The sequence below is a fragment of the Salmo trutta genome, chromosome 31 (genome assembly GCF_901001165.1).
Source record: "Salmo trutta chromosome 31, fSalTru1.1, whole genome shotgun sequence".
In the NCBI taxonomy this organism is placed as follows: domain Eukaryota; kingdom Metazoa; phylum Chordata; class Actinopteri; order Salmoniformes; family Salmonidae; genus Salmo; species Salmo trutta.
Genome location: NC_042987.1, coordinates 7,814,668 through 7,836,550, shown reverse-complemented (window position 1 = coordinate 7,836,550; position 21,883 = coordinate 7,814,668). Strand labels below are relative to the sequence as shown.

At 42.8% G+C, this 21,883-nt stretch overlaps 1 protein-coding gene across 1 annotated transcript in view; it reads left to right on the top strand.

The window, feature by feature from the left end:
• The window catches only part of LOC115169417 (protein unc-13 homolog A-like), a 96,057-nt gene that overhangs the window by 21,796 nt on the left and 52,378 nt on the right, over nt 1–21,883 (top strand). Inside the window, exons 3-8 of the mRNA XM_029725001.1 lie at nt 13,825–13,924; nt 18,533–18,650; nt 19,036–19,159; nt 20,005–20,075; nt 20,324–20,390; nt 21,695–21,724. Coding sequence (XP_029580861.1) covers nt 13,825–13,924; nt 18,533–18,650; nt 19,036–19,159; nt 20,005–20,075; nt 20,324–20,390; nt 21,695–21,724 — 510 coding nt within the window. The remainder of the gene's footprint in view (nt 1–13,824; nt 13,925–18,532; nt 18,651–19,035; nt 19,160–20,004; nt 20,076–20,323; nt 20,391–21,694; nt 21,725–21,883) is intronic.

Below are 21,883 nucleotides of genomic sequence, written 5' to 3'. Positions count from 1 at the left end.
TGTTTTGTTCTGGCTTTGCACGCAAGCACATGTTTCCTCTACTTCCCATCTGAGGAAGCATGGTGCCCATAATGCGAGGCTGATTAGCTAGACAAACTGGTGTGAACAAACAGGTGTACAAGGGTGTGAAACAAACAGGTGTGCACGTGAAGTGAGAAGACAACATGCAATCCATGTTTGGTTTTGATTTCAGTAGGCTGGAGTAGCGTCTAAAAACCGGATTTCATAATTTCCTGTTCACTGCTCGGCAATGCAAATGGCTCCTCACCAGTCAGAACCGTCTACAAATTATGGATGTAGTTTCGGACGTGGGACATATGCTTCTAGTAAGTATAGTCATTGGACCATGACTTACAGTATCTCGCAAGCTGTCACAATGGAATGCCCACATCTTATTAATAAATTAAATAATTCATAAAAGTGTCTAAATTTGGGCTACTGAGGCTATAACTAGGACCTGGTCAGGTCATGTGATCAGAAAAACGTCCTGACCCTATCTATACATAGTCTGGTCCTACATCTGTGGGTAATTTTGCAACTACGGATACTTTTGGCTTGTCTTATTCTTGAAAAAAATTTTAGTTAAATATTTATTATAATCATTGTAATATCCCAGCCAATATCAGTTTTTGGTTCCAGATTAAATGAACAAAGTATTTCTGTTGATGAAAGTATGATATTTAACAAACAAACCCCCTTCTGTCATTACCATCAGATCATACAACCATCCATTTCTTTAAAAAACGGAATCAAAACCACAATGGGTTGTGATTTTATTATTTATTTATTTATTTAACCTTTATTTAACTAGGCAAGTCAGCGAAGAACAAATTCTTATTTACAATGACGGCCTACACCGGCCAAACCTGTACGATGCTGGGCCAATTGTGCGCTGCCCTATGGGACTCCAAATCACGGCCGGTTGTCATACAGCCTGGATTCGAACCAAGGTGTCTGTAGTGACGCCTCTAGCACTGAGATGCAGTGCCTTAGACTGCTGCGCTACATGTACATTTTACCTCAATCAATCACACCAACTACCTCGTACCCCAGTACAGTACACTGACTCGTTACCGGTACTCCTTGTATATAGCATGTATATAGCCTCATTATTGTTATTTTATTGTTTTACTTTTTTCTTATCTTCTTATCTACTTATCTACTGCATTGTTGGGAAGGGGCTCGTAAGTAAGCATCTCATGGTAAATTCTACACTTGTTGTATTCGGCGCATGTGACAAATAACATTTTGATTATTTGGTTTATCTATATAGGATTTGGAACTACCGCATAATTATTATTTTTTATATATCCATATTGCATAACTATGTCCGTTTGCTGCCTGTGCTTGAATACCTACTTTGAGGCTTCCATAAACAATGCAATAACTTGTTGAAATGGTTATGTATTTTTAACTAGTTATATTGAGGACATGTAAGTGCTTTACACTTGAAGAAGACAGGAGTGTGATATTTAATGTGTAAATATATATATATATTTTAAGAAATATGTGTAGATTGTGGTGGTAATGACTGTGGTATTAACAGGATAATGATAAATTGCCATAAATGTTAAAAATAACTTTGGAAATAGGTTTTTACAATATACCATGAAGACGGTAAAATATTATGTGATGAGCATTATTATCATATAGGTGCGAATGCGATATATATGGCGATTCGATACTGTGATTTTGTTGCGATTCTATGTTCCAAACATATTACTCATATGTCTGCTGCAGAGGGACAAGAGAGGCATGAGAAAATGAGTTTTGGTCAATCATGGAAGTGCTGAAAACAAATTGGCTCAATATTTAAAAAGGAGGATAGAGAACAAGCTATGAAGGAAAAATACTGAAGTTTTGGTGCAGGTACAGCTGACTAGCGTAAAATAATATTTTCAATATTGTCTAAAATAATATTGCGATTGTCAAATAATGTCCCAATATGTAACTGTATTGATTTCCCCCACCCCCATCACTACTACTTCTCATATCCTTGTTCTCCACTGTCACTTCCCAGATCTTGTGTGACTTGATGTGTAAAATGTTGAAAAAGCACTATAATGGATCACTTTGTTCAGTGTGATGGTAATGAAGCAAAACTGTGAAAACTGTATTCCATAGAAAATAATATATTTAGTGCTTATGCACATATATTTGACTCCGTTAGTTGCCCCTGTATTTTTTCAGAAACTTTTCGGACTGTAGTTCTTAAAACAGTACCAGACGAACGGCAGTCTCGAGGCCAGGCAGGGGTTCAGCAACCAAATCCGAGTCCAAACAGTACAAGGGGATAGGCAGGCTTGAAGACAGAACAGGCAGAGTGGTCAGGCAAGTGGGTTCGGAGTCAGGACAGGCAAGGGTCGAAGCCAGGAGGACTAGAAACAAGAGAGGAAGGGAAAAAATGGGAGCAAGGGAAACATTTTGGGGATACCGCGTGTGTGTGATGCCTGTTTGAACGAGTGTATTAGACCCCCCCCCCCCCCGGCCCCCCCCCCACACACACACACACACACACACACACACACACACACACACACACACACACACACACATGCCTGCATAAACACACAATTGACCTGTCTCTACCTACAGTGCATTCGAAAAGTATTCAGACCCCTTCACTTTTTCCACATTTTGTTACATTACAGCCTTATTCTATAATGGATTAAATAAATTTTTTTCCTCATCATTCTACACACAATACCCCATAATGACAAAGCAAAAACAGGTTTTTAGAATTGTTTGCAAATTTATTAAAGATAAAAACAGATACACAAGTATTCAGACTGTTTGCCATAAGACTCAAAATTGAGCTCGAGTGCATGCTGTTTCCATTGATCATCATTTGAGTCCACCTGTGGTAAATTCAAGATTCTCTGGTCTGATGAAACCAATATTGAACTCTTTGGCCTGAATGCCAAGCGTCCCGTCTGGGGAAACCCAGCACCCTCCCTACGGTGAAGCATGGTAGTGGCAGCATCATGCTGTGGGGATGTTTTTCAGCAGCAGGTATTTTGGTATTTTATTAGGATAGCTGTTGCAAAAGCAGTAGCTGTTGCAAAAGCAGCAGCTACTCTTCCTGGGGTCCACACAAAACATTAAACATAATACAGAATGACATTATGCAGAACATCATTAGACAAGAACAGTTCCAATAAGGGCTCTATATAGTACTGTACGTTTTCTTGAATTTGGGGACTATGAAAAGACCCCAGGTGGCATATAAAAAGAAGTGATGCAGTCAGTCTCTCCTCAACTCTTAGCCAAGAGAGACTGGCATGCATAGTATTTATAGCAGCCCTCTGATTACAATTAAGAGCAAAACGTGCCGCTCTGTTCTGGGCCAGCTGCAGCTTAACTAGGTCTTTCCTTGCAGCCCCGGACGACTGAACAATAATCAAGATTAGACAAAACTAGAGCCTGCAGAACTTGCTTTTTGGAGTGTGGTGTCAAAAAAGCAGAGCATCTCTTTATTACGGCTAGACTTCTCCCCATCTTTGCAACCATTGAATCTATATGTTTTCACCATGACAGTTTACATTCTAAGGTAACTCCAAATAATTTAGTCTCTTCAACTTGTTCAACAGCCTCACCATTCATTACCAGATTCAGCTGAGGTCTAGCACTTAAGGAATGATTTGTACCAAATACAATGCTCTTAGTTTTAGAGATGTTCAGAACCAGTTTATTACTGGCCACCCATTCCAAAACAGACTGCAACTCTTTGTTAAGGGTTTCAGTGACTTCATTAGCTGTGGTTACTGACGCGTGTATGGTTGAATCATCCGCATACATGGACACACATGCTTTGTTTAATGCCAGTGGCAGGTCATTGGTAAAAATAGAAAAGAGTAGAGGGCCTAGAGAGCTGCCCTGCAGTACACCACACATGTTTGACTTTAAAGATGCTTCTATAAAAAAAATGATGACTTCTATTTGATGGCTCTGAATCCACAATATGGCAGAGGTTGAAAAGCCATAGCGCTTAAGTTTTTTCAACATCAGGTTATGGTGAATAATATCAAAGGCTGCACTGAAATCTAACAGTACAGCTCCCACAATCTTCTTTATCAATTTATTTAAACTAATCATCAGTCATTTGTGTCAGTGCAGTACATGTTGAGTGCCCTTCTCTATAAGCATGCTGAAAGTCTGTTGTTAATTTGTTTACAGAGAAATAGCATTGTATTTGGTCAAACACTGTTTTTTCCAACAGTTTGCTAAGAGCTGGCAGCAAGCTTATTGGTCTGCTGTTAGAACCAGTAAAGGCCACTTTACCACTCTTGGGTAGCGGAATTACTTTGGCTTCCCTCCAGGCCTGAGGACAAAGACTTTCCTCTAGGCTCAGATTAAATATATGACAGATAGGAGTGGCTATAGAGTCAGCCACCATTCTCAGTAGCTTTCCATCTAAGTTGTCAATGCCAGAAGGTTTGTCGTTATTGATCGTTAACAATAATTTTCCCACCTATCCCACACTAACTTTACCAAATTCAAACTTGCACTGCTTTTCTTTCATTATTAGTTTTTTTATGCATGAATATAATTACTCCCTGTTTGTCGTGGGCATTTCCTGCCTAAGTTGGCCTACTTTGCCAATGAAATAATCATTAAAATAATTGGCGACATAAAATAGTTTTGTGATGAATAAGCCATCTGATTTGATGAAAGATGGAGTTTGATTTGTCTTTCTACCCATAATTTAATTTAAAGTACTCCAGGTTTTTCCATCATTCTTAATATCATTGATCTTGGCTTCATAATAAAGTTTTCTTTTTGTTGAGTTTAGTCACATAATTTCTCAATTTGCTGTAAGCCAGTCAGATATACAGCCAGACTTATTAGCCACTCCTTTTGCCCCATCTCTTTCAACCATACAGTTTTTCAATTCCTCATCAATCCATGGAGCCTTAACAGTTCTAACAGTCAGTTTCTTAACAGGTGCATGTTTATCAATAATTGGAAGAAGCAATTTCACAAATTCATTAACTGCAGCGTCTGGATGCTCCTCATTAATCACATCAGACCAACAAATATTTTTAACATCATCCTCATAAGAGTCACAGCAAAATATTTTGTATGATCTCTTATACACAATTTTAAGCCCAGTTGTTGGAACTTTGGCTTTCCTGGATATAGCCACTATATTGTGATCGCTGCATCCATTGGGTACGGATATAGCTTTAGATCAAAGTTCTACAGCATTAGTAAAAATGTGATCGAAACATGTGGATGATCTGGTTCCTGTAGTGTTTGTTAACACCCTGGTAGGTTGATTAATAACCTGAACCAGATTACAGGCGCTGATTACAGTAAGAAGCTTCCTCTTGAGCTGACAGCTTGATGAAAACCAGTCAATATTCAGGTCTCCAAGAAAGTAGACCTCTTTACATCACATAGACTATCAAGCATTTCTCACACAATCTCAGCAGAAAATGAAACGACCCTGTCTTTCAAAGATGATTTGTAAAAATCCAAATAACTTCACAGATCTTCATTGTAAAGGGTTTAAACACTGTTTCCCATGCTTGTTCAATTAACAATTAATCAACATGCACCGGTGGAACGGTCGTTAAGACACTAACATCTTTCAGACGGTAGGCAATTAAGGTCACAGTTATGAAAACTTAGGACACTAAAGAGGCATTTCTACTGACTCTGAAAAACCCCAAAAGAAAGATGCCCATGGTCCCTGCTCATCTGCGTGAACGTGCCTTAGGCATGCTGCAAGGAGGCATGAGGACTGCAGATGTGGCCAAGGCAATACATTTCAATGTCCGTACTGTGAGACGCCTAAGACAGGGAGACAGGACGGACAGCTGATCGTCCTCGCAGTGGCAGACCACGTGTAACACCTGCACAGGATCGGTACATCCGAACATCACACCTGCGGGACAGGTACAGGACAACAACTGCCCGAGTTACACCAGGAATGCACAATCCCTTCATCTGGGGTCAGACTGTCCGCAATAGGCTGAGAGAGGCTGGACTGAGGGCTTGTAGGCCTGTTGTATGGCAGGTCCTCACCAGACATCAACGGTAACTACGTCGCCTATGAGCACAAACCCACCGTCGCTGGACCAGACAGGACTGGCAAAAAGTGCTCTTCACTGACGAGTCGCAGTTTTGTCTCACCAGGGGTGATGGTCGGATTTGCGTTTATCGTCGAAGGAAGGAGCGTTACACCGAGGCCTGTACTCTGGAACGGGATCGAATTGGAGGTGGAGGGTCCGTCATGGTCTGGGGCGGTGTGTCACAGCATCATCGGACTGAGCTTGTTGTCATTGCAGGCAATCTCAATGCTGTGCGTTACAGGAAAGACATTCTCCTCCCTCATGTGGTACCCTTCCTGCAGGCTCATCCTGACATGACCTTCCAGCATGACAATGCCACCACGCACAGAACAAGCAGTATGGCTGATTTCCTGCAAGACAGGAATGTCAGTGTTCTGCCATGGCCAGCGAAGAGCCCAGATCTCAATCCTATTTAGCACGTCTGGGTCTTGTTGGATCTGAGGGTGAGGGCTAGGGCCATTCCCCCCCCCCCCCCCCCCCCCCAGAAATGTCCGGGAACTTGCAGGTGCCTTGGTGGAAGAGTGGGGTAACATCTCACAGCAACAACTGGCAAATCTGGTGTAGTCCATGAGGAGATGCACTGCCATACTTAATTCAGTTGGTGGCCACACCAGATACTGACTGTTACTTTTGATTTTGATCCCCCTTTGTTCAGGGACACATTCCATTTCTGCTAGTCACATGTTTTTTTAAATTTTATTTCACCTTTATTTAACCAGGTAGGCTAGTTGAGAAAAAGTTATCATTTGCAGCTACGACCTGGCCAAGATAAAGCATAGCAATTTGACAACACAGAGTTACACATGGAATAAACAAAACATACAGTAAAAAATAGAGAGAAAAGGTCTATATACAGTGAGTGCAAATGAGGTAAGATAAGGGAGTTAAGGCGATAAATAGGCCATGGTGGCGAAGTAATTACAATATAGCAATTAAACACTGGAATGGTAGATATGCAGAAGATGAATGTGCAAGTAGAGATACTGTGGTGCAAAGGAGCAAGATAAATAAATAATGTATTGGGATGAGGTAGATGGATGGGCTATGTGCAGTGATCTGTGAGCTGCTCTGACAGCTGGTGCTTAAAGCTAGTGAGGGAGAGTCTCCAGCTTCAGCGATTTCGTTCCAGTCATTGGCAGCAGAGAACTGGAAGGAAAGGCGACCAAAGGAGGAATTGGCTTTGGGGGTGACCAGTGAGATATACCTGCTGGAGCGCGTACTACGAGTGGGTGCTGCTATGGTGACCAGTGAGCCGTGATAAGGCGGGGCTTTACCTAGCAGAGACTTGTAGATAACCTGTAGCCAGTGGGTTTGGCGACGAGTATGAAGCGAGGGCCAACCAACGAGAGTGTACATGTCGCAGTGGTGGGTAGTGTATGGGGCTTTGGTGACAAAACGGATGGCACTGTGATAGATTGCATCCAATTTGTTGAGTAGAGTGTTGGAGGCTATTTTATAGATGACATCGCCAAAGTCTAGGATTGGTAGGATGGTCAGTTTTACGAGGGTATGTTTGGCAGCATGAGTGAAGGATGTTTTGTTGCGATATAGGAAGCCGATTCTAGATTTCATTTTGGATTGGAGATGCTTAATGTGAGTCAGAGCCGTCCAGAGTAGTGATGCTGGACGGGCGGGCAGGTGCGGGCAGTGATCGATTGAATAGCATGCATTTAGTTTTACTTGCATTTAAGAGCAGTTGGAGGCCACGGAAGGAGAGTTGTATGGCATTGAAGCTCGTCTGGAGGTTAGTTAACAGTGTCCAAAGAGGGGCCAGAAGTATACAGAATGGTGTTGTCTGCGTAGAGGTGGATCAGGGAATCACCAGCAGCAAGAGCAACATCATTGATGTATACAGAGAAGAGAGTCGGCCCGAGAATTGAACCCTGTGACACCCCCATAGAGACTGCCAGAGGTACGGACAACAGGCCCTCCGATTTGACACACTGAACTCTATCTGAGAAGTAGTTGGTGAACCAGGCAAGGCAATCATTTGAGAAACCAAGGCTGTCGAGTCTGTCAATCACCACATTCTTATTGGCAGAGTCGAAAGAATTGGCCAGGTCGACGAATACGGCTGCACAGTAATGTCTCTTATCGATGGCGGTTATGATGCCGTTTAGGACTTTGAGCGTGGCTGAGGTGCACCCATGACCAGCTCTGAAACCAGATTGCATAGCGGAGAAGGTACGGTGGGATTCGAAATGGTCGGTAATCTGTTTGTTAACTTGGCTTTCGAAGACCTTAGAAAGACAGGGTAGGATAGATATAGGTCTGTAGCAGTTTGGGTCTAGAGTGTCACCCCCTTTGAAGAGGGGGATGACCGCGGCAGCTTTCCAGACGATACGAAAGAGAGGTTTATGTCTGTGGAACTTGTTCAGTTTGTCTCAGTTGTTGAATCTTATGTTCATACAAATATTTACACATGTTCAGTTTGCTGAAAATAAATGCAGTTGACAGTGAGAGGATGTTACTTTTTTTGCTGAGTTTATTATTTAGATACTGACTGTTAGCACTTGGTGGCCTATAGCAAAACCCCAAATGAAAAGTCTTTAGCTGTGCCAAGTGAACCTGCAACCACAACACTTCAATAAAACTTGACATATCTTCTTTATGCATTACAGGGATGTGTGTGTGTGTGTGTGTGTGTGTGTGTGTGTGTGTGTGTGTGTGTGTGTGTGTGTGTGTGTGTGTGTGTGTGTGTGTGTGTGTGTATACATACACACACACACACACACAGCAACTCCTCCCCATAAGCATTTCTGTCTCTTCTATAAATGTTATATCCTTGTATTGCTACTGATGTATCATCAAATTAACTATCTAAGTGAGTCTCAGAAATGGCTAATATATGAATGTTATTTGATGTTAGCAAGTTATTGATTTTCATGAACATAATTTCTAAGGCTATATATATTAATATGGGCTATTTCCAGCCCTTTCCTGGGTAGCTTATTAGAGATGGACATAATATTGAAAAGAGCAAACAAATCAAGAGAAACAAATATACATTCAGCAGTCCATTAATCAATGTGTGTGTGTGATGCTGTGGGGTTGAGGCTACGAACCCATAGGCTTGGCTCTCATCCATTCCAGGCTTCTGGGAGGGAGGGTGGACAATGAGCCTGTCGTAGCGGATGTACGCAGTGTCCCCACGCGCTCTGGCAGCTTTCATGGCTGGGGTCAGTTTTTCCCTCTTCTGGCGCACAGCTTCAGGAAAGTCCTCGTTGAGGAAGATATACGTTCCTCTCAAGTTCTTGGGTCTTTCCAGAACAGCTACCTTGTCCTTGAACCTCAGGAACTTGACCACTATCGGCCTGGGCCTATCACCTGGGCCGGTGGTGGGTTTTCTGGTCCTGTGGGCACACTCTATCTGTCTTCCTGTTGTCCATCTTAAATTTCTCAGATCATTTCCCTCACTTTGTCCTCAGACTCCATCCAGGTCTTGTGGAGATTCTGCAATTCCGTCCACAACCATATTGTTTTGCCTTGATTGTCCCTCGAGAGTCTGATTTATCTGTCATTGTTATCATGGATTCACACACAGAACTGATGTCCTCTCTGTGACTTACAGATTGCTGTCATCTTGCCGTTCTCCTGCTTCAACTCGTCGAGCTGACCCTGGGAGAACTGCAAACTGTTCTTCAGGACCTGGACCTCTCTGGTCAGGTCGTCCATTCTTTTATTAGTAGAATCCACAAGTATTTGGACAAAACACTTGGAACTATTTTCTTGTTGTTGTAACAACTGCTTATAGGTCTCTTTTTGTTTAAAAGATCCTTCATGTGTGATAGACACCACTGTCCTCAACGGTACTCCTGCCGGCTTTGGTCTTTGTCATGGTAGCAAGCAACGTATTTTAGGCTGTTACTCCTCGCAGTTCCAGACAGGGCAGGTCACAGGGAAAATTGAAAACAACAAACAGCAGGGATCTGGACAGCCACAAACCTGGGACAATCCGCATTCCCAGCCACAATGGCTAACCGCGTTGCGGGCTGCGTTCAAGAACACCTCGCTAACTTTATGTCCAGCTAGCTAGCAGCAAGGCTAGCTGCGACGCCAAATAGCTCCTCAGAATCGTCCTTGGTCGGCAGGATCACTGGAAAGTTACAAGCAGTCCCAGCAACTGATGCCAACTGCGTCGCGGGATCCAACATAAGAAGCTAGGTAGCTACCAAGAACTTTCCAATATACTTTTAAAACGACAAACTTTCCAAACAAAATCGAGCTCTTCCTCGTTCCGCATACAACAGGAAGTGACGAAGCTCACTAGTCAGGATTGAGGGAAAGATGAAAGGAGCAAAGTACAGAGAGATCCTTGATGAAATCCTGCTCCAGAGCTCTCAGGGCCTCAGACTGGGGCGAAGGTTCACCTTCAACAGGACAACGACCCTAAGCACACAGCCAAGACAGCACAGGAGTGGCAATCGGGACAAGTCTCTGAATGTCCTTGTGGCCCAGCCAGAGCCCGGACTTGAACCCGATCGAACATCTCTGGATAGACCTGAAAATAGCTGTGCAGCGACGCTTCCCCTTGTAGCGTCATACCCAAGAAGACTTGAGGCTCTAATCGGTGCCAAAGTTGCTATAACAAAGTACTGAGTAAAGGGTCTGAATACTTATGTAAATGTGACATTTCAGTTTTTTTATTTTATAATTTTGCACAAATTTCTATAAACCTATTTTTGCTTTGTCATTATGGGCTATTGTCTGTAGATTGAGGGGGGAAACTATTTTAATACATTTTTGAATAAGGCTGTAACGTAACAAAATGTGGAAAAAGTGAAGGGGTCTGAATACTTTCCAAATGCACTGTATGTAACCACACAGACTTGGATGAAACACCTCATCCGAGTCTGTGTGGTTCCTCCGTGTGAAAATAATCTGGTACATTTTTCTTGTCCTAATAGGGTCTACATATAATATTATGTGCTAAAAAAGAGAAAGACAATTCAAAATTCTAGTTTCACAACGGTCAATGGCACAGACAGCAACAGGGAGCTAGGGCGACATGCAGTTAAACAAATCCACTACTTTAATCTTGAAATATAACTGACTTTATTCTCAATGTTTACTTTATTCTCAAAATATTGCCACTTTATTCTCCAAATATTGCCACTTATTCAAAGAATTTAATTTAGACTCTATTATTGAAATATTGCCACTTTATTCTCAAAATATTGCCACTTATTCACAATTTTATTTCCACTTTATTCTCGAAAAATTCCCACTTTATTCTCAAAATGTTGCCACTTATTCACAATGTACTATCATGCCCCAAAAAAATGATCCAAGTACCAGCGGGTTTTTTTTTTTTTGGTCTTCACTTCAGTTGGGTGTGTGTGTGTGTGTGGTGTGTGTGTGTGGTGTGTGTGTGTGTGTGATGTGTGTGTGTGTGTGTGTGTGTGTGTGTGTGTGTGTGTATACGTTTTAAATGCATTGTGAATTGAGGCTGTAACGCAAACATTTTTGGAATAAGTCAAGGGGTATGAATACTTTCTATAAAGAAACTGTATTTGTTTCTTGGGCACCTCCCTGCAGGGGGAGACCCCTCTCTCATCAAAGGCTATCCCATTGGATAGTGGAGGCTATTATATTGTCTTATAGTAACAATGGCTTACAGTCCCTGTAGGGCCTGTGGGCTCATTCCACCAGAGGTATGGCTACCTCTCGGGCGGGCACTGTTCAGAGATTTGCAATACGGCATGTTGGGCCACTCCTTCGTTGGCGCATACTGTCCTGTGTCGGAGCCTCTGATGGGTGGTTCTGTTGGGACTACCCTGGCTTTGAAGAGCATGTCTGCAATATGGGAGTTGGCTATTTCCCCATATGTGATACATTGGGGGGGGAAAAGTATTTGAAAGAACTTAAGGTTACTTTTGTAAGTCCGGTTCTCTGATAATGAGTGCAATGTATCACTGCATTTCCCTGCTCGCAAGAGCACAAGGAATAGAGGCATGCTTGAGAATGACCAGAGGACTGGCGAGTGGCGCCTTACAAAGAGGAAAGGCCTCACCTCTTTCGCCATTCGATCTGTCTGTCTCCGACAGACGTTGTGTGATTGGGTTCTTCGTGTAGTGATTCACCTGGAGTGAATCCCCATATGTGGTACAGTACCAGTCAAAAGTTTGGACACACCGACTCATTCAAAGGTTTTTCTTTATTTTCACTATTTTCTACGTTGTAGAATAATCAAAACGATGAAATAACACATGTAGTAACCAAAAAATCATTAAAGAAATATATTTTATATTTCAGATTCTACAAAGGAGCCACCATTTGCCTTGACAGTTTTGCACACTCTTGGCATTCTCTCAACAAGCTTCATGAGGAATGCTTTTCCAACAGTCTTGAAGGAGTTCCCACATATGCTGAGCACTTGTTGGATGCTTTTCCTTCACTCTGCATCCAACTCATCCGAAACCATCTCAGTTGGGTTGAGGTTGGTGATTGTGGAGGCCAGGTCATCTGATGCAGCACTCCATCACTCTCCTTCTTGGTCAAATAGCCATTACACAGCCTGGAGGTGTGTTGGGTCATTGTCCTGTTAAAAAAACAAATGATAGTCCCATTAATCACAAAACAGATGGGATGGCGTATCGCTGCAGAATGCTGTGGTAGCCTTGCTGGTTAAGTGTGCCTTGCATTGTAAACAAATCACAGACAGTGTTACCAACAAAGCACCATCACACCACCCCCTCCTTGCTTCATGGTTGGAACCACACATGCAGAGATCATCCGTCCACCTACTCTGCGTCTCACAAAGACACGGCGGTTGGAACCACAAATCTCACATTTTGACTCATCAGACCAAAGGACAGATTTCCACCAGTCTAATGTCCATTGCTCGTGTTTCTTGGCCCAAGCAAATCTTTTCCTTTTGGTAGTGGTTTCTTTGCAGCAATTCTACCGTGAAGGCCTGATTCACGCAGTCTCCTCTGAACAGTTGATGTTGAGATGCGTCTGTTACTTGAACTCTGAAGCATTTATTTGATATGCAATTTCTGAGGCTGGTAACTCTCTAATGAACGGATCCTCTGCATCAGAGCCCAGCCCCTCTCTCTCCACTCTGGGTCCTTTCCTGTGGCATTCCTCATGAGAGCCAGTTTCATCACAGCCCATGATGGTTTTTGCGACTGCACTTGAAGAAACTGTAAAGGTTCTTGAAATGTTCTGGATTGACTGACCTTCATGTCTGAAAGTAATGATGGACTGTCATTTCTCTTTGCTTATTTGAGCTGTTCTTGCCATTTATATGGACTTAGCCTGATTTGGTAAAAGACCATCTTCTGTATACCACCCTTGTCACAACACAACTAATTGGTTCAAACGCATTAAGAAGGAAGGAAATTCCACAAATTAACTTTTAACAAGGCACACCTGTTAATTGAAATGCATTCCAACCTCTTGATGCTGGTTGAGAGAATTCCAAGAGTGTGCAAAGCTGTCATCAAGGCAAAGGGTGGCTACTTTGAAGAATCCCAAATATAAAAATATGAATATAAAATATAATATTTTTGGTTACTACATGATTCCATATGTGTTATTTCATAGTTTTGATGTCTTCACTATTATTATACAGTGTAGAAAATAGTAAAAAATTTAGAAACTGAGTAGGTGGGTTCAAGCTTTTGACTGGAACTGTACATTTCACTCATTATCAGAGAACCGGGGTTGTGAAAGTAAATTAGTTTTTTTTCTTTCTCCCTCACATAAAGTTCAGTTCTTTCTCTCTCTCTCCCCCTCACAGAGAAGTTCAACACGTACTTGACCCTGAAGGTGCAGAATGTGAAGAGCACCACGATCGCTGTCCGGGGCAGCCTGCCCAGTTGGGAGCAGGACTTCATGTTGTGAGTCCTCTCCTTCTCTATCACTCCATCACCCTCTCGTCACCTTTCTCTCCATCTGTCTCTCCTTTTCTTTGTCACTCCTTCACCCCTCTGATTACATTTCCTCTTTCATCTCCATCTCTCTTTATCCTCCATCTACCTCCTTTTCCCGTCTACTGCTCCTTCATCCATCCTTTCTCCCTTGGTGCCTCTATCCCCCCCCTCTCCACATTGGCTTCCTCCCAGCCTCTTCCTACCAAAGTGCACCTTGATCTCTTACTTACTTCCTTTTCCTTTCTTCTCCTACTGTTCCCTCATCTTCACTCGTCTTCCTCTTCTTTCATATAACCTTCTCTTTGGGGACGTTTCCATTTTCAGACTTGAACGGGGCACTTAGTAACTCTCCGTGTGCTAATCAGTGAGTGTGGATGGTGTGTAGTGAACTGGTCAGTGAGTATGGATGGTGTGGAGTGCAAGCCAGAGGGTGTGCACTAGTTTGACTGGTGTGTAGTCGGCTGATGACTGTATACTAGCTTGACTGGTGTGTATTGTGCAAGTGAAGGTGTACTACATTAGTTTGACTAATGTGAAGTGTGCCAGTGAGTAGGGCTCGGAATTGCCAGGGAACTCTCGATACGATATTAACACGGTACTTAGGTGCTAATACGATATGTGTTACGGTTCTTACGATTCTCTGAATTCTATATGTATTAAGTATTGATATTGCGATTTGATGTTCCAAACATATTGCTCCCTATATGTCTGCTGCAGAGAGACAAGTGAGAGCATGAGAAAATGGTTTTTGATTAGTCAGGTTAAATAAAGGGCTGAAACATGTTGGCTCACTATTTTAACTTAATGATGGAGAACAAGCTATAGGATGAAAAATATTGGACTTTTCGCATGTACAGCCAATTACCGCTAACTTACGCTGTCTACAGTAGCAAATATTTTACAAATCGGTACTTGGAGTCTAATATCGATATAATATTGCGATATGCAACCGTATACACATTTTTCCCCCCATCACTACCAATGAGTATTAGTTTGACTGGTGTGTAGTGTGCCCAGTAAGTGTATATTAGTTTGACTGGTGTGTAGTGTGCCCAGTAAGTATATATTAGTTTGACTGGTGTGTAGTGTGCCCAGTAAGTGTATATTAGTTTGACTGGTGTGTAGTGTGCCCAGTAAGTGTATATTAGTTTGACTGGTCTGTAGTGTGCCCAGTAAGTGTATATTAGTTTGTCTAGTGTGTGGTGTGCCCAGTAAGTGTATATTAGTTTGACTGGTGTGTATTGTGCTCGCTGGTGGGTTATGAAACGTGTAGCATGCGGCAGCAGGCAGGCAGGCTGGCTGACTGCAGATTAGCGTCCGTTGTGTGGTTGCACCACGGAAAGTGTTATGTAAGACTCATATCCCTTTGTAATGGCTCCCAGTCCCTACCCTCATTTAAGGACACTAATCAAAATGTCACGTAAAAGTCACTACTCAGACTGGAAATCCCGCCAAACACTTTTTTTAAATTAAAGTTCCCACTCTTTCCCTCCAGGCGCTGAATACAATCTCCACCGCCCTCCCTTTACTCTCTAGATGGCACTTCTCTCTCTTACATACACACACATTTATACAGTTACACACACTTACATGCTTTGTCTTCCATTCCCTGCTCTCCTCTCTTGTTCTCGCTCACTTTCTTGTCCCCCCCATATTTCTCTGTTTAATAACTCGCTGTTGTCTTGTAAAGGCTGTTTGTTAGATTCCTCCCAGACTCTCTCTTATAGAGACATGATTTATTTTTGTTACCATCAGAACTGTAAGTAATTAGTGTGAACAAAGCGGTGTACCTGGTGTGTCTGTCTGTCTGTGTCTGGCCCGGCTCCACAGGGGGCAAAAAGGGGCTCAGTTTTTGTTTTGTGTCCCTAATTATTTAAAATTTTCAAGTTTACCTTTGAAGCTGCTTCTATCAACTCTGCCCCACCACTACAGAGTTTAGCTTCTTAGCTAGCTGTAAAAAGAGTAATATAGTGTTATTAGCCTTAGCCTATTTAGCTCATTTGAACCAGCTAATCTGCCACTGCCATGATGGATATCAGAAATGGAGAGCGATGAGCTGCAGCAGCATCAAACTGCTGAGCTCCAGCTAGCACCTCCTGCAGAGGCTACCCACCCTTCCACAAGCGCCACCCGGATAATGGCTCCACAACCCCTCCACCTCCGGCTGTTGCTGGCGATCTTGGAACAGAGGACCCAGCCCAGGTTAGCATATAATCATACCCTAGCTGCAGGATTTCTGTCCAAAAAGTTTAATTTAATAGCAACTGGTTCGTAGGAAGAGAGTGGCTGGAATACTCGATTACTGCAGATCTGTCTTTTTTTTTCCCCATGTAGAAAGTTCTGTGTTGGGTCCGATGCTAACGCAGACAAGGCCTTCACCCAAGCTGGGTATTCTAACTTGAAGCATGCTATTGATCGTACCAAAGGATTCGGTAGGCACGCATCAAGCAAAGGGCATTTGAAATGCACTGCACTGTGCGGAAAAAAACAAGTTCGTAGTGCTATGGGAACATCAGTTTTAACACTTGTTAATGATGGGCAGCTGGAGAGAAATCACATGTGTTTGTTGGCAATTGTGGACATCATTGAGTTCCTTGTTTCAAACCAGTAATCACTGACGAGGATATTGGACTCGATAGAGTCGGGGGGGGGGGGGGGGGGGAGACTCTGTCTATAATGGATTATACTCTCCGAAAAGACAAGGAACTTGCCAAGGTGTTTAGCACCATACCCCACAGTGCCACGTACATGTCACACGATATTCAACATGAGCTCGTAGGGCTCATGAGTGGGGCGTCCACAGCTACATGCATAAACTCATTTTCCACTTTGACAAACGTGTTCAGTCAGCACAGAAGAAGCATGCTACACCAAAGGAAATCTCAACTAATCCAATTGGTATTTGAGGTGGACCTTACAAGAAGATTTCAGGGAGAATGGAATGATTGATTACTCAGGAAGTTCCTCAGAGCATCAAGGAGGCAGCAACTCTTCTGAAAAGGTAAGAAACAATCTAGCTGGTTTGGTTTTGATCAGAATCTTGGTGGTATAGCCAGTGGTGTCATTTCAAAAAAATAATCTAGGGTATGGAATGGCAGAATTACTTTCTTAGCCAGCATAGGTTTTCAACGGCCTTGCTTGAATGTGTAGGGTGCTGTCCATGGTGCTGATAGAGTGCAGCGGAGGGAGGGGAAGAGCCAGCCTGTGCCAATCTGTTACTTGGTCAAAAGCACTCAATGGTGTTGGCATTTTAACTTTTATGTTTCTTGTGGTATAGCGTGATACAATATAATTCCAATGCAAGAACCCAAATGACGCCCCTGGGTATAGCTACATACCGGTATGTTTCATCATAGAAATACATACATTCCATTATGGTTTTCTTAGTAGCCTATTGGTTTTCATGGTTGTAGATGGAACTGTATGTTTTGGAAATGTGTTTATGGTAGGCTGGCATTGCATAATTGATTACGTGGGTCGAATTTGATCCACAGAAGTGTATTGTGCCATATCACAACCCGTTGCTGTATTCATTAGCGGCTTGGTTTTCCATGTTTGAAGTGGGCCTCTTAGGCCTATTTGTTTGGCAAGACGGCTGTGCATGGCTGCATCTCGCTGTAGTAGGCTGTAGGCTATGTTTTGGTTATTTGGATATCCATTTGTCTTTTGTTTACTGCGTTTGTTTGCTGTTAGTGTAACTAGCCTAAATATAGATTGTCATGCCTTTATCCATCTGATATTTAGTTTACTAGGACTACTACTTGGTACCTCTGTTTTGTTCTGTTAGCATTCATTCAGTCGCAGTTGTCGGTATTCTAAGGCAAGCTGCTATTCAGTATTTGTTTTGCATGCATTAATAACTAGGCTACTAGTTTCAGCATTTAGTTTGCATTATTTTGGTAAGGCAGCTGTGTGGGCGGCTGCATTCACATAGGGTAATTCACCTATTATAAACAGCCTATCTATCTTTTAGCCTATATTCATCGCCAAAACGGCCTTGTTTAGTGTGTAGGGTCTGGTCCATTGACTGATACAGCGCAGCGGAAATAGGCTACAGATTTCACACCAACCTGCCACTTCAAAACACTCAATTAATGGTTTCAGAGTCTTTGCATTTGAACTTTGTTTATTGTGGTATAGTGTGATATAAAAATAATGAAATGTATATTCCAATGCAAGAACCCCCCAAAATTGTGCCCCCTCACCGATTTCAATTGCCCCCTTAGTCACTTTATCCTGGGGCCAGGTTTGATGTGTATTAACAAAGCTGTGTGTGCGTGTGCGATTAATCTTTACAATCACAATCACACAGCACATTTTGATGTCCAACTCTGGGCTGTTTATGCCTCTGTTCAATCTAGTTTCTCCTCATCCCGTCCTTCACCCCTCTTCTCCTCCCTCTCTTCTTCTACTCTGTTTATTCCTGCCCTCCTGACACACACACACAAGCGTTTCTCTCTCCTCACCATTCTCTCTCCTGCTGTCTTTCCTCCTTTGTATTCTCTCCTCTGTACTGTCTTTTCTCTCTTTCATTTCCTTTTTGTTCTCTGTCTGTCTCTCTCTCTCTCTCTCTAGTGAGATCAACAGGCTGGACCTGGGGCTGACGGTGGAGGTGTGGAATAAAGGGTTAATATGGGACACCATGGTGGGAACCGTGTGGATCCCCCTGCACAGCATCCGCCAATCAAACGTGGTACACTACACCCCCCCAATACTCATACTAGCATACTACTTAGTAAGCTACTATGTGAGCATGTCTCCCTAAGCCAGGGCAAAGCAACTCCTTGGGATAATGAAGTATACCAGCCATGGAATTAGAATTAGTGGAATGAAAAATCAGAATGACTCACTGAATGAGTCCCACCAGAAAGATCCAGGGACAGACATGTTCCCAGATCTGTTTGTGCTGTTTTACGAACTCTTTGTGACAATGGCCGTAGAAGAGTTGGTAAGACTGCACGAACAGATCTGGGACCTGACTAATGATTTTGTATGCAGTATAACAATTGGGATCTAAGTAACAAACTAACAATGATAATGAATGGTATATCAGGTCTATGCATTCTATTTCTGTGTAGGAGAGTCCGGGGGATTGGCTGACCCTGGACTCCCAGGCCATCATGGCGGACAACGATATCTGTGGAACCAAAGACCCCACCTTACACCAGGTGCTGCTGGACACACGCTTTGAACTGCCGCTGGGTGAGTAAGAGAGGGAACCAATGAAAGAATTAACAAACTAACGAACAAAGACATTAATGAATAAATGAACAGATGAACAATTTAATGAATTAAGTAATGAATATACTTAATTGACCCCCATTTATACCCTAAAAATGACTTGAAATACAGTAATTTCCACATTCACAGTCATGCCACAGAAGCATCTTACAGTAAACATAATCACACCTGAACTGGCATTCTGATCTTTAACTGGGTTAGGGTCAGTTTCCCAAATACATAAAGATTATTTTCAGCACTAAAGCCCACTTGTAGGCAATGAATGAACAATAATCAAAAGATGTACTTCATTTTGGGGGGAAACTCACCCTTAACCAGTTTTATTAGATTCCATGTGTCCCCATAGAAACATACTTATCTGTGTCGCTAGACTGGCTGATGGTGTCAACTTCAGGCTGTGGTCTCCAAGCATTGATTAGGTGTTATTTTACACTGCCTCCCATCCCCTGGTCAATACTGGTAAACTAACCCTGTCTATCTGACTGTCTGACTGAGCACCAGTCAAGTGGGGTTCTGGCTGAAAAGTCACACTCAATGTCTTTGGCAAGAATAGTTTTGAGGGGAATGGGTGTGATAGGCTAACCACTAATAGCTATCCAAGTGAAAGCTTAATGGTAACTGCTAGCCGTGTAACTGCTAGCCGTGTGTGTGTGTGTGTGTGTGTGTGTGTGTGTGTGTGGATATACAGCTGATATACATCTTAGAGGCATTACAGATGCGTCGCGAGGGTACAAGCCTGTGTGTGTGTGTGTGCTGGTCAGCCGTGTGATTATAATTTTTTTAAATGGTGGGGCTCTTGTTTTCAGATATCCCTGAGGAGGAGGCACGCTATTGGGCCAAAAAACTGGAGCAACTCAACGCCATGAGAGATCAGGATGTAAGCTGTTGTCGCACACATTTATGGATCACCCTCTATTATACAGTCGACTGAGTTTTCCCACTATGTATTTTCCCTTTTATTGAGACAGATTTAAAATGACCGAGGGGGATAAAGGGAGGTGGGACAAATGGCTTGAAGATTTGGAACGAGGTGTGAGAGGAGTACATGTGGTTAGAGTTGGGAAGCGTTACTGGTACACCTCGGGCTTTGCACAGTAGTATGACTTATGTGTGTATGTATTTCAGATAACTAACCAGTGCCCATACCAAGAAGACCAGGAGCGACCACTTCCTGTCCCAGGGACACAGTGCTGTGAGTAATCCACCAATCACTGGGCTTGTCTGATAGACAGGTGTTGGTGATTAATCAAGGAGAGTCAACTAATCAATGTCATCCTGTCAGTTCAGTGCGAGGTATTTGGATTACACTAGTGTGTCTTTGTGTGTGTGTTGTGTGTTTGTTTGCATGTCTGTGTGTGTATCCACATTGATGTAGTAAAACATCAATATGAGTATTAGTTATGTAGATGCACTGGATGCAGAGTTTCTGGTGGTGTCAAAGTCTACTGGGCGTGGTGACAGCTCTCAGGGGTGGGAGGGGGAGGCAGGCAGACACTGGGCTATGGCTCTGCTTGTCTGCCCATGACTCATCTTAGACAAGTCCCACTGAGTCTTCCTACGCCGCGCACACACACAGAGAGCTCAGCAAACTAGCCTCCATGTTGGCACCAAAATATTCCATAACAATGCATGGCACTCTTTAGCCAAAGGTTCCCTTGCAGCACACCATACAATAACAGTAGTAAGACAGTGTAAACCGGGCATCCCCAATAGGCGGCCTGTAATTTGTTCACCTACAATTTGTTCACCAAGAAAAGCTGAAATAGATTTTAATTTAGGCAATCTGTTCCCAAGTATTCCCACGCATAAATACAGTTGGGTATGTGATCGTATCCCAATGTAATCAAGGTTAGAAATTATTCTGTTTTTGTCAAATACTCTATCTGTTTGTGATTCTTGCTGTCAATTTGCAGTGTACAAATGATTTATAACTATGTTCCGGTCCCCCGACCATCTGCTGAAGGAAAAATCAGCCCACAGCTGAATGTAATTGGGGACCTATGGTGTAAACAGTTCAATTAAAGTGTTCTGAAAGCCATGAAATTATCATTATAAGGGCACAAGGCGAGACCCAGAATCAGACACGGGAGGCAGATGGTTTGAGTCTTTGATATTTATTATAATCCAAGGGGTATGCAAGAGAGGGGTTGTGGACAGGCAAAAGAGAAAAACCAGGTCAGAGTCCAGGACGTACAGAGTGGCAGGCAGGCTCGAGGTCAGGGCAGGCAGAATAGTCAGGCAGGTGGGTTCAGAGTCCAGACAGGCAAGGGTCACAACCGGGAGTACTAGCAAAACAGAGAGAAGGAAAAAGCAGGAGAACGGAAAAAACCCACGCTGGAATAAGTACCCAGGGACTAATGAGGAAAACAGGTGACATCTGGAGGTGGGTGGAGACAATCACAAAGACAGGTGAAACCGGTCAGGGTGTGAAAATCATATTCCTAATGTTTCATAATTAAGACAGAATCCTTCTCAAAACGTTCTGTTTCTTTGTAGGTAACTGGAGTCTGTGGGGAGACCAACAAAGTGAGTACCCTTAAAGGGACATTTCACAATTTTTCAACTTCATATTCATCAACTACAGCACAACACCAATATCAATATATGTGAAAATGGCGCATCAACCAATTAGTAGGAAATGCCTACTCACAATTGGTCATAATCGCACGATACACAATGATGTCA